At 47.4% G+C, this 12,200-nt stretch overlaps 4 protein-coding genes and 4 non-coding genes across 8 annotated transcripts; 3 read left to right on the top strand and 5 right to left on the bottom strand.

The window, feature by feature from the left end:
• Positions 1–46: 46 nt before the first annotated feature.
• H257_05673 (hypothetical protein) lies at positions 47–743 on the bottom strand (the record flags this gene model as incomplete). The annotated part of the gene is made up of 3 exons (XM_009830604.1): positions 47–97; positions 141–321; positions 400–743. 3 exons carry the CDS (start codon positions 741–743, stop codon positions 47–49), a joined length of 576 nt encoding a protein of 191 aa, XP_009828906.1.
• A 685-nt stretch (positions 744–1,428) lies between these two features.
• On the bottom strand, positions 1,429–1,950 carry H257_05672 (hypothetical protein; the record flags this gene model as incomplete). Its single annotated transcript, XM_009830603.1, has 3 exons — positions 1,429–1,539; positions 1,645–1,791; positions 1,855–1,950. The coding sequence occupies 3 exons, from the start codon at positions 1,948–1,950 to the stop codon at positions 1,429–1,431; spliced, it is 354 nt and encodes a 117-aa protein (XP_009828905.1).
• Positions 1,951–2,724: 774 nt separating this feature from the next.
• H257_05671 lies at positions 2,725–2,796 on the top strand. Its single transcript has one exon. It is a non-coding gene; the product is annotated as a tRNA-Pro (tRNA).
• Positions 2,797–4,406: 1,610 nt separating this feature from the next.
• On the top strand, positions 4,407–4,478 carry H257_05670. Its single transcript has one exon. It is a non-coding gene; the product is annotated as a tRNA-Pro (tRNA).
• A 292-nt stretch (positions 4,479–4,770) lies between these two features.
• Positions 4,771–8,947, bottom strand: H257_05669 (acetyl-CoA carboxylase, biotin carboxylase subunit). The gene is made up of 15 exons (XM_009830602.1): positions 8,780–8,947; positions 8,635–8,716; positions 8,512–8,587; positions 8,309–8,458; positions 8,172–8,253; positions 7,817–8,120; positions 7,445–7,559; positions 6,918–7,035; positions 6,669–6,859; positions 6,074–6,401; positions 5,598–5,672; positions 5,283–5,533; positions 5,143–5,236; positions 4,984–5,094; positions 4,771–4,923 (listed from the first exon to the last, which is right to left on the bottom strand). The coding sequence occupies exons 1-15, from the start codon at positions 8,931–8,933 to the stop codon at positions 4,850–4,852; spliced, it is 2,205 nt and encodes a 734-aa protein (XP_009828904.1). The 5' UTR covers positions 8,934–8,947; the 3' UTR covers positions 4,771–4,849.
• Positions 8,948–9,826: 879 nt separating this feature from the next.
• On the top strand, positions 9,827–9,898 carry H257_05668. Its single transcript has one exon. It is a non-coding gene; the product is annotated as a tRNA-Cys (tRNA).
• On the bottom strand, positions 9,852–10,333 carry H257_05667 (hypothetical protein; the record flags this gene model as incomplete). Its single annotated transcript, XM_009830601.1, has 2 exons — positions 9,852–9,926; positions 10,163–10,333. The coding sequence occupies 2 exons, from the start codon at positions 10,331–10,333 to the stop codon at positions 9,852–9,854; spliced, it is 246 nt and encodes an 81-aa protein (XP_009828903.1).
• A 445-nt stretch (positions 10,334–10,778) lies between these two features.
• On the bottom strand, positions 10,779–10,850 carry H257_05666. Its single transcript has one exon. It is a non-coding gene; the product is annotated as a tRNA-Cys (tRNA).
• Between the last annotated feature and the right edge of the window lie 1,350 nt (positions 10,851–12,200).

The raw sequence follows: 12,200 nt of genomic DNA, 5'->3' as shown, positions 1-12,200 counted from the left end.
AGCGCCGTAGGAACCCCCGTAACGACGATCGAGTTGGCGTCGTTCACTAGAGAAATTTCGACCGGGGGGTTGTGGGGTGCTGTATCGAGATTGAATTCTGCCACAATCCCACTCAGCAATGCTTCTGACCAACCTCGGACCAAGAGCATGGGGGTCGCCACGGTGCCGACAACTTTGGGCACTCTGTCGTTGACGGCATCGAAGGCTGCTTGGGCGAGGACGCCATGATAATGCATGAGTTGCACGAACTGAAGTCCCAGCTCCACGAGTTCGTTTTGTGTGGTGGCGGCTGCTAGAAGCACTGCAGCTACGAGGCCTTGGCTGTGACCAGTTCCTCCTCAGATCGTGGGAAGAAAGCGTTGATGGGTCAATCCCCCAGTCTCCAAGTAGGCCACGTACGATGCCAACTGCGTCAAAAACACCAGCGGGTAGCTCACACACGCCCGGGACAAAGCGGATTTCGACAGTCGAGCTATCAATTCGTGATCGGCCAATAGGAGTGAGTGCAGGATACACGAAGCTTCGTTGGCCAATGCAGTAACGTTATGTTCCAATGCTGCTTGAGCCCTGCTGACCAAGTCGCGCACGGTCTCAAACGACTTCACCAGTTGCGCGAGTTCGCCGAGGTATCCGCTTCCTTGGCCACCAAACTGGACCAGAACTTTGGCGTCCCGTAGATCTGTGAGCAAGTAGGCGTCCAATGTCGGCAGCGTTGAGGTCGTGAGCTCAGGATTCGAATTCATTGTCAAGTAATGTGCTGGTTAATGCTTCTGGCACGGTGAAGTGTTTTCTTCCTCCAACAACCGCTGCCGAAGTCCACGTTCGATAGTGAGGGCCTGCCTTGCTGTTAGGCGCGACTCAAATGAGAAACTATCGGTAATATAATAACGAGATTGCCGAAGAGTCGTCACTGAAGACTGACTACAACTGTAGTACTAGTAGAAGTTAAGGGTAGCGCGAAACGTCGCCAGAAAGCATAATCTAGGACTCTAGAACCTTGGCAATTAGGATAGCCACTTCACTCTCTCTCGTGTTCTGTGGAAGAGCAATATCGTCCCATACCTAACAGTGGGCGTTAGCATCGACTGCCACTTCTTTCATAACGTTATCTCAGCCAAATCAAAGTATTTTCCAATGCGCTCGTCCTGTACATTCATTCAGCCAACGACATGGTATACTTTACCGTACCATGGCTCGCGGACCGGCAGTCGAACGAGCTTGTACAGTACAACTTGTCGTGGTGCTCAGCCACTTCCGAAGTGGGCCACAGGTGAGGACCGTCGTCGCTTGGTTGACGATGAGGCATCGACCCTCAGTTACCGCGTGGTGAGCACATACATGTATCCACGTACCAGACCCCGTTTGTCCGCACAGGCCGACAAGGACGTCAAGGTCATATCTCGACACTGTTGTTATTTTTGTCGGGCACTATTGGCCCGCTTCAACAAAGCCTTGATCTTGTTGTGCGCTGTGTTGATAAGCGAGGGGTTCGCGGTGTTGGCGAAAGCCGTGGACGCCGTCGGCCACGGTGCCGCACGCCTTGTTTACCACTTCGGATCGATCGGAAGCAATGAGTTATACCATTCGTGTCTACACAGCAAATATCGAGAATCGTCAGGTAGTCAAAGGACGACGACAACGTACGGCCACGGGCAAGAGGCACTTGACAACGCTCGCCACGTAGTCGATGTTGAAGACGGTGTCGTGCCCGCGCTGTACGCCGGTCACCTCTTGGGGCTGCAGCCTCCAATAGTCTAGCCCTTGCAATAGGGCGTGGGACAGTCGATGCATCTACAGTGGACAACTAACGACGTGAGAGGCGACGAGGGGGTCGTGAGTACAGAAATCTCACACGAGTTTGAGGTTGTTTCTCGGGACCTCCATGGCACTGAGCTTGCGCTCGTGCAGGAAGTCCATCGTGGCGAGCTTGACATGGGTGAGCTTGTTCATAATACTCCGAGTATGAGCCAAGCGTCTAAATATAGACGAACCATTCAATACAAACACCAAGTAAAACTACCAGCTGAGACACCGTTTCTCGTATGGTTTCGGGGTTTAGGCGCCTAAAACCCGACCCCGAAACCCCGTTAGAGCATGCACCTCCAAATGGTCTGGTTAATTTTGGGACAAAACCAGAAATAACCAAAATACCCAAGTACCTGATCATTGAAACCCCGAAACCCCGAAATTGTTGTTGGACTTTCTTCAATCAATCTGGTTTGAATACCGGTATATTGGTATGGAAAATGAATTTTGACATGAAGTAAAAAGCACAAAAGATTGGGTCAAGGTGGTATTTGTTTCCAATCGATGTGGGCTGCCTATTCCAGGATTTACTCGATCCATTGCGCACCAAGTCATCGTCCCAGGTACCAACACATATGCACAGGACTAGGAATAGAGTAAATAGATTTCATAAATATATTTGAATAACTGTTTTCTATAATATTATCTTCTATTCGTGATGATTCACCTGTGAAGTTGGCGATCACCCCAGACTTGAACGTCTGACCCATCCAGAGTAAACGTACTTTGTATTGAGGCCGCCGCTGAGTTCGTTCGATCTGCAGCGTACTCAGCATCACCACATCGTCATCCGTCATCGTCTTGGTTCGTCCACTACCCCCAACCAAATCCCTATAAACCCAGGAATACTTCAATCCTGTGGTTCCAACACTAAATATCACATAATGTTATGTCAATGTTCTTTGACATATCAAGAAAGCCTCTTTGGTCTAGTGGTATGATTCCTGCTTAGGGTGCAGGAGGTCCCGATTTCGATCATCGGAAGGGGCCACACTTTTTCTCTTTTTCCCCTTTCATAGTTAAGGTCCATCGTCCAGGGCAGTAAGCGTCGGTATGCAAAGACCTTTCGAGGGTCGTTCAACATGTTCAAAGGGGGAACAAACATCGATTCCCGCATTGGGACGTTGAAGCTGCTCCCTGGACAAAACGGCGAGACATTCCGCGTCGAAACCTCGAGTTGTCGCCTCTGATGGCAGTGCTTCGTCATGGTCGCGTTCTTACTATGAACAGCTACATCATCAATTTGGCTGTTTGAGTATTTATACACCTCCTACCATCTCGTCGGGATTGTACGTTCAGCCGCGACAAACGTGCTCGGCATCCACTTCGCAGCCAAGCACGACTAGTACTTCCCCCATTTCGCTACATAGTACCCCCAAACACCATTATGTAGCAATATCACATGAGGGAATGCTCTCCCCCCTGCTCCTCGAAGTCGTCACGAGTATGTTTTCCGTTGTCGATTTGATCGGGGTCGCGACTGCGTGAATCGAAATCTCCTCTCCATGCACCACTCGGCTGTTTTGGAAATTGTCACGACAGGACACCTCAATTTCTCTCGATGCTTCAAGTGATGAAGTCGTGAAATGACATTTGCAGACTCCAACCTCGTGACCACATGATCCAGCTACTGTACATGCAGACTCCCCCGACAAACTGCTGCTGGCGTCAAGTGTATGGGCTCGAGGTAGGTTGCATGAACAACGGGGGGGTTGATGAGGGGGATACATATTCGACTGGTTTGGCGTTTCCATCTCGACACTCGGAATAAATCGCGCCCAAGACCGCGTCGGGCGATTTGGCCATCTTTGTCATGATGTTCGCGTTTGTCCAAGTCAACAACCTTGTGTCGGTCATTTCCTGCAGTTCTTTCACCCTCAAATTCGTTATTAGAGCGCGTCTTGTAAACAGGTGGAGGATAAAATGGAATTTCGTGGGGGAGCGAATATCTCAATCAGTAATAATTATTGAATAACAACGAAAACTCCATTTTGTGTGAAAACATGGGTACTTTTTGCCAGACCCGTCATTCTGCTTTTCTATCAGAACAATTTGAAATGACAACATCGTTCGGAATGAAGGACAGCCGTGCCACCAAGGCGCTCGCTTTTGTGTCGCAGCTACAAGCCCAACCTGACTCGGCAAACGACAGCGGGTTCAAAATGAGGTTAACTGACCACCAGGTCACACAGCTCAACCAAACGGCGTTGGAGCTCACGGTGCGTATGTTCCTGGTTGTAATTGGTATGGAATTTGAAACAACTCATATTCCAACACCATTCTTCAATAATCAAATGGACCATGGAGCAGTATTTTCAAATCGCCAAATATTGGCATTATATGTACTTGTTGCCAGACTCCTGACGCATTATTCCATTTTACCTCAAAGAAGCGTTTTGGGGTACTTTATTACTATATTTCTGATAAAAAAGTGTTGCCAGACGCGCTGTTACCTACCGGTAACTGTTTTCTATAATATTATCTTCGGTTCGTGATGATCCGCCTGTGAAGTTGGCGATCCCCCCAGACTTGAACGCTCCAACAACGCGAAATAAGCCGATACGTTTATTATATTATATATCTTATGTATCGATAAGAAAGCCTCTTTGGTCTAGTGGTATGATTCCTGCTTAGGGTGCAGGAGGTCCCGATTTCGATCATCGGAAGAGGCCACACTTTTTCTCTTTTTCCCCTTTCATAGGTAAGGTCCATCGTAAGCGTCGGTATGCAAAGACCTCGTTCAACATGGTCAAAGGGCATCGGGACGTCACATTCCGCCCCGACTCTGATGGTCGGGCTGACCTTCGTCGTACTAGTGTATATAGTAGAAACTGGAACGGCTACATCATGGATTATGGCTGGTCGGAGTACAGTAAGGTACATATGTGTACACGTACATACACCTCCAACTGGTTGTGCACTACTAGTAGTTAGTACTGTAGTACTCGGTTAGTATTTCTTGATCAAGACAAATAGAGTAACCAGGGTGTGTTGGTTGGTGAACACGTGTTTAAAAACGAAACTACGGCTACTATTGCTGTATCTACTCGAATTCGACGATGATTTCGTCGACTTTAAGCGCAGCGCCAGCAGGGTGCAGCACGGCCTTGATTATACCTACTCACCAAATGATTAACAAAAGTAACTAACAACTATACCAAGTAACTAACAACATACCTTTTTTAGACGCGCGAATGACATTTTGCATCTTCATGGCTTCAACCACAGCCACTTCTTGGCCAATTTGCACATGGTCGCCAGCTTGCACAGCCACCGACACCAACAGACCTACATATTACGAAGATTACGTAAACATTCACCAATGTCTAAACTCACCAGGCATCGGGCACAGCACGAATCGACTCAGATCCACTTTAGGCTTGGGCTTCATGTACACGGACAGCTCGTGTTCCTTGGGCGATCGTACAATCTACCCATACAATCAAAACCTGATCATAACGACGTATGCCGCCTACCACATCGTGGACGGCGCCGTGATGCTGGATCTGGAACCCTTCCGGCAACTTTTTGAGCACTTGCAGCGCGCGGCGGTTGGCGGAAATGTCGGCGCTAAAGAGCGGCGCCTTGGGGGACCAGTCGAAGTCGTTGACGATCACCCAGTTGGATGACCCGCCCACGCTGGCGTAGATGGTGGAGCCAACCGCCACGGCGCGGACCGCGTGCGCTTCTCCGAATGGCCCGTGGGCACTTACAAATACATGCGACCCTGTTAATAACAATAAACAATTTAGCCAATCAAAACTTGCCATCGAATCGAATGACTCACGTACCCACAGTGGACGGCAGTGTGTTCAACCAGGATAGCACGTCCGATGACGTGGCGTTCTCGGCTTCCAACGCCACCACTACGTATATATATATATATATATATATATCTTATACATGAGAATACATGCATTGATTGTTTATATTTATATATATATATATAAAGATATCATGTTCTATTCAAACTGGATCGACGTGGAGAATGCATTTCGTCAATCCCCCAAAATAGGCAAATTTGACTGAAAAGCGCAACACTACCGACGAAAGAATCAACAAAGAATGATTGAGCCAATCAGATTGCAGGAAACTAGCAGCAACTTCGAATTAGTGTGTGAATTTAATTAGTGTAACACCATACATCCCCCTTGTTTTACATACAACATTCCATACAAGGAAGGATCGATATTTGGCGAGTCAGCAAAAAAGTCCAAATATTTGAGTTAAATAATGAAAATATTGGCGAATATTGCTTTGTACCTACCTCCTTGAAACGACTCGGGCAGTTGGGTCACGGTGGTGCCGGCGGCGGTCGTCCACACTTGCGCCGCCTTGTTCTTGTTGGAGGACCGCGACGCCTTGAGGTGCATGAGCGCGCCGGCGACGATCACCTCGTGGGTCTGCTCCGCGTCGAGTTTGACGCCCGTGAAGCCGTCGGGGTACTCTTCCGCGATGAATTTGGTCGTGATGTTGCCAGACTCGAACCGAGGGTGCCGGTACACGTCTTGCATGAACGCCATGTTGTTGCCCGGGCCGCGAATCACATAGTGGTCCAGCGCAAACTTCATGCGTTCAAGACACTCTTTGCGGTCCTACATATATATATTTATATGGTCAAATTCGAATTATTCGGCCAATGTTGTGTTTAGAATGTCCCAGCCAATCAAAGGATACGATGGACAGAGCTGATTGAACCAATCAACAACAATCATTATTGTATACAATAATATAATACTAGTACATTGAATAGAAGGTCAACTAGACACACATCGATATATATTCTCGAACAAGTCCAAATGTCAGCGAAAAAAGACAAGATATATATATATATATACAGAAAGAAGAAGTGCACAACATACCTTGCCATGGGTCACGAGCTTGGAAATCATCGGGTCGTAGTGCATGCTAATGTCGCTGCCTTCCGTCACGCCCGAGTCGACGCGGACGCCGGGCAGATGGTGCGGCTCGTCATAAGTGAGCAACCGCCCGATGGAGGGGAGGAATCCGCGGAGGGGGTCTTCGGCATACACGCGGCTTTCCATCGCCCATCCTAAATACAGTGTTAAAACTACCAATTAACTAGACAGTTAACAGATTTATCAAGTTACCGTAGATCGGCAACGGGCCAGACGTCAAGTGCGCAGGCAGAGCATGACCCGCCGCAATGCGAAGCATTTGCTCGACCAAGTCCACTTTCGTGATGAGTTCTGTGACAGGGTGCTCGACCTACATATATTTGAGAGATATTCTCGGGCGAAACCCAGGTCATCGAGTCGACAAATACCAGGATTGGGATATATATATATATAGTAACATTTAATGTAGAATCCGTCGTGTCCAAATCGTAGTACTTTTTCAAGAAATACCTTTTGAAATTATTCAACTTCATTTTTTGTAAAGACACAAAACGATGCAGTTTTTGAAAACGTTTTAAAACATTTAAATCAATCGCCCTTCCACACCACACACATATATTATTGTAGTTTGAAATAGATTCGATTACTTTTACATGAAAATGAATTCGAGTTTTTAAAATTTGACGAAATCACTCTGTAATATTTATACACATCCCAGGGTGTGAATATATATATATAAATGTATCACGTGTCAAATGTCCATCAAGTTGTCATCGTACCTGCAGCCGCGTGTTCATTTCCAAGAAATAAAAGTTCTTGTGCTTATCACAGAGGAATTCCACCGTTCCTGCCGACGTGTACCCGACCTTCTTGGCCAGCATCACTGCTTGAGCCCTGAATAACAACAACAGCATCAGCATATATATAAAAAGATAGATAAAAAGACTCTTAAAGTAGTATTGTTGTGTGCTTATTCTAAACTGGAGTGACAAGAATTATCGGCAAAATAATTTTAGCCAATCAGGTTGCAGGAAACCATCAACAACGTAAAATTAGTGTGTGATTTCAATTAGTGTGATACCAAGCAAGTCCCTCTTGACATACAAAATTCAGTACAAAGTATATAAAAATATCGAGTAGGCATATCGTACCCCATGGCGCGGCGCGTGGCTTCGTCCAAGAGCATACTGGGCGCTTCCTCGATCACCTTTTGGTTGCGGCGTTGGATGGAGCATTCTCGCTCGGGGAAGGGCACGTAGTTGCCGTGGGTGTCGGCGAGCAGCTGGATTTCAATGTGTCGCGGGTCTTCGATGAACTTTTCGATGAACATGCGGTCGTCGCCAAACGAGTTGGCCGCTTCCTCCTTGGACAAACGGTACCCTTCGCGCACTTCGGCGTCGTTGTACGCCACGCGCATGCCCTTGCCGCCACCGCCCGCGCTCGCCTTGACCATGACTACGCCGAATGGTTAAGCTTTGGTGTACAAGAACGAAGATGGGGATGTACCAGGGTATCCGACCTCACGGGCCACCTTGACGGCTTCGTCTTCGTCCTGGATGACGCCTTGAAACCCCGGAATCGTGTTGACCTGTGTACGAAATGAGGAGGAATTCCGCTTGATGGATATGAACGGTTGTCCGTACACCGGCATCGATGGCAATTTGCTTGGATTCGATCTTGTCCCCCATAGCTTCGATGGCATGGAACCCAGGACCGATAAAGGTCACGCCGGCCTTGTCCAATGCGTCGCAAAACAATTTGTTCTCTGATAAAAAGCCATACCCCGGGTGCACCTATCGATCGTACCCCATTTAGACGACTTGCTTGGGAAGGATGACGGACGTACCGCTTGCGCGCCAGTTTGACGGACAGCATCCATGATGCGGTCAATGTTGAGGTAGCTGTTCGCAGACTTGGCAGGACTAGCGCCAGCGGCATGAGCAACGAAGAATGGTGGATGACAACGTACCCGACGCACACGGCTTCGTCTGCAAGCCGAACGTGCACAGAGTTTACATCAGGTTCCGAATACACTGCCACCGTCTTGATTCCTGTAGATCCATGAGACATGAGGTTGGGATGAATTGCAGTGAAGATGACAAAGACACACATACCGAGACGGCGGCACGTGCGGATGACACGGCAGGCGATTTCACCGCGGTTCGCAATGAGTACCTTGTCAAAGAGCTTCTCCTTCGTGGCCGTGGAGGAGAAGGACGACACGCCCTTCTGGAGAGGTCCTAACGCACGTCGGTGGAATCGCAGCATTGCGTAAAGTGATCCAAATCGAAAATGACAGCTGAGTAGTCTACGGTGGTGAAGGCTGCCATGGACACTCCGTTAAAGTATTTACCTGATTTTAACAACGTCAATCAAAACAATCGATTGAATTGATTTAAATAGACGGGCTATTGCTTTAAATAATATTCTGTGCAAATAATACTTTTCATCTTGGTCGTTCAACCCAGGTATCGGACTTTATCGAAACAGTACCGCCACCACATAAACAGGAGCATGCCGACCACTCCGCGGGTCCTTCAGTCGGCTCCATGTAGCAAGCCAAATAGCCCACAGCCCAACACAACTCGATAACACCCTATCAAATGCATCGCGATTGTCCTTGAAAGCCTGGCATTCTCGAACCTATCTCTGTCCGCTGCATCAGGCCGGGAAGTCACCACTTGTTTGGGTCCAGCATTTGCAGCATTGTGACTCCTCTGGCATTGTTGTCGCAGTGAACAACGAAGGGATCAAGCTGCCGTAAGCTTAAGCGTCCTCGTCTTTGGCATCATCCTACTTGGCGACCTGCATGCTTTGGTGGTGCCGTACTTGCGGGGGGTAATTCAACGTGGAGCTCATTTCGGCCCAAGATTGTTTTGATTGGTCAAGTGGTTGAAGCTGGGACTTCGATGTTCAAACGTACTATCCACACGGAAGGGGCAGTAGGAAGTGCTATGAATGTGAGTCCCTGTATATTGGTCGCATAATCCCAGCGAATTGCGGTAATGCAAAGGAGTAAGGGGAATTTTCCGACAGGATTTTGCCCACTTGCAGTTTGGCATACCACAATAAAGCATATGGATTGGGTCCTTGTTTTTGAAATTGCACACAACATTTGTATTATTATTATTATATAATAAAAATGAGTTGAAATGTATGAAGCGCGAGTAGCTCAGTGGTAGAGCGTCAGATTGCAGCTCTGAGGGTCACTGGTTCGAACCCGGTCTGGCGCTTCCTTTTTTCTTGTCGTCCATTGACAACCTATAAACCTAACATGTTGACTTGTCAATCAAAACGTAGAGAACATGGACATTAACATGTAAGCGTCTTCATTTTGTACTAAGCTTAGTATCCTACATGAGACTTCTGCAAGCCTCGATCGAACAATTCGGTCGAATCACGCTGTATCTCGAGTGCAATATAACTGCATAAATTGCCAGTCACGGTTCCCATGTATTAATACTAGTAGTAGTATTTGTTACACTAATATTCACAACCGGGGTTCCGTGGGTGACTCGCGCCAGCTTACGCACGAGCTTGTCGGTCGGGGAATCAGCATCATATCGCGGCATGTTCCGACCTGCTGGCTCACGAGCGGCTTCGTCGGGGCCGTCTTCACTCGATAAGTCTTTGGTTTGTCGCCATGGAAAATCGATATCGGCTTTCATCGAAACGAGCAACGCCAGCTCCGAAAGCACACGTGCCATTCACTCCATCGAGTTTAGTGTCCACGCCTGCTCCCTATAACACTGTCGGCCCTTCCTCGATACTTGCAGCTGAGCCACGCGCTCATATGGCATCCGCCCCGAACGTTGTCATATCTGCCAAATCTCATGGAACTCCCGAGGATACTGTTGTGATGCGAAGATACCCCCTCAGGTCAAACTTGGCGCCAGGCGTCGCACATAGCGCGGACACGTGGGCCTCCAGTCCATTGCTTGCTACATTGGAACTGCATGTGCCGCAAGTACATGGATGCAGTGTCTGCCCGTCGAATCGTATTTTGTAAGATTCACTAAATTGGTCAATTTCACAGACGAAGGTCAGATCACAAATCAATCAACATGGAAACCGGTTACAAAAAGACTAAACTTGGTGAAAAAGAAAAAAGGAAGCGCCAGACCGGGTTCGAACCAGTGACCCTCAGAGCTGCAATCTGACGCTCTACCACTGAGCTACTCGCGCTTCATATTTTAATTATCATGAAATATAATAAAAATGTAAAAGAAGTTCCTCGCACAATATTTAAGAAATGGTTAAAGTAACCTTGGTGTTTGTAGGTAATAAAATCCATTTGGGCCATTCCCGCCAATTTGCCACACCAAACTCGCCGCGGCCGATGTGCCGCTCTTCGCCGTGAATGATATCATCCTAACGTTAGTGAAGCACGGCATTGAGATCTTCGACGCCAAGATGCTCTTCTGCACGCGCATTGAACCCCGGTTGTGCATACTACTGTAGCAAATACAACATGGGAGCCGTGACTGGCAAGCCTTGCAGTTAACGTAAACAATCAATTTAAGACGCATCCGAGGAAGGCGGCTGGGGAGAACTTCCAAAGCTCCCCGCGCATAATTTATAACCTTTTCGGCCTCTGAAACCTGGAGATTCTATTTGAATTAATGGGGAACTACCTCATATCATTTATATTCGGTTTCGGTGCATTTCCAATGAAACCCAAGCAAGTGTGATCTAATTTTAACAATCAAATTAGGACGCAGATATTTATCTTAAACAACGTATACGTCTTTGCATATAAATTGTGTGGTTAGGTTATTTCGCCTCGTTTCATTGGCCCATGCACATTTTATCTTTAAAAGCACTTAAGCTGATTGTTTACGTTATATTTCACTCGAGCAGCAGCGTGATTCGACCATGAAAGCGCAAATACGTCGACTTATTCGATCGAGGCTCTTTGCATATAAATATTGTGGTTAGGTTATTTCGCCCATTTTATCTTAAATTGATTGAACCTCTTAAATTGATTGTTTACATTATATTTCACTCGAGCAGCAGCGTGATTCGACCATGAAAGCGCAAATACGTCGACTTATTCGATCGAGGCTCTTTGCATATAAATATTGTGGTTAGGTTATTTCGCCCATTTTATCTTAAATTGATTGAACCTCTTAAATTGATTGTTTACATTATATTTCACTCGAGCAGCAGCGTGATTCGACCATGAAAGCGCAAATACGTCGACTTGTTCGATCTCTGTCCGCTGCATCAGGCCGGGAAGTCACCACTTGTTTGGGTCCAGCATTTGCAGCATTGTGACTCCTCTGGCATTGTTGTCGCAGTGAACAACGAAGGGATCAAGCTGCCGTAAGCTTAAGCGTCCTCGTCTTTGGCATCATCCTACTTGGCGACCTGCATGCTTTGGTGGTGCCGTACTTGCGGGGGGTAATTCAACGTGGAGCTCATTTCGGCCCAAGATTGTTTTGATTGGTCAAGTGGTTGAAGCTGGGACTTCGATGTTCAAACGTACTATCCACACGGAAGGGGCAGTAGGAAGTGCTATGAATGTGAGTCCCT

The sequence above is a fragment of the Aphanomyces astaci genome (assembly GCF_000520075.1).
Source record: "Aphanomyces astaci strain APO3 unplaced genomic scaffold supercont1.11, whole genome shotgun sequence".
Taxonomy (NCBI): domain Eukaryota; phylum Oomycota; class Saprolegniomycetes; order Saprolegniales; family Verrucalvaceae; genus Aphanomyces; species Aphanomyces astaci.
The sequence above is the reverse complement of the archived record's forward strand: the minus strand, read 5'-3'. Positions and strand labels throughout refer to the sequence as shown.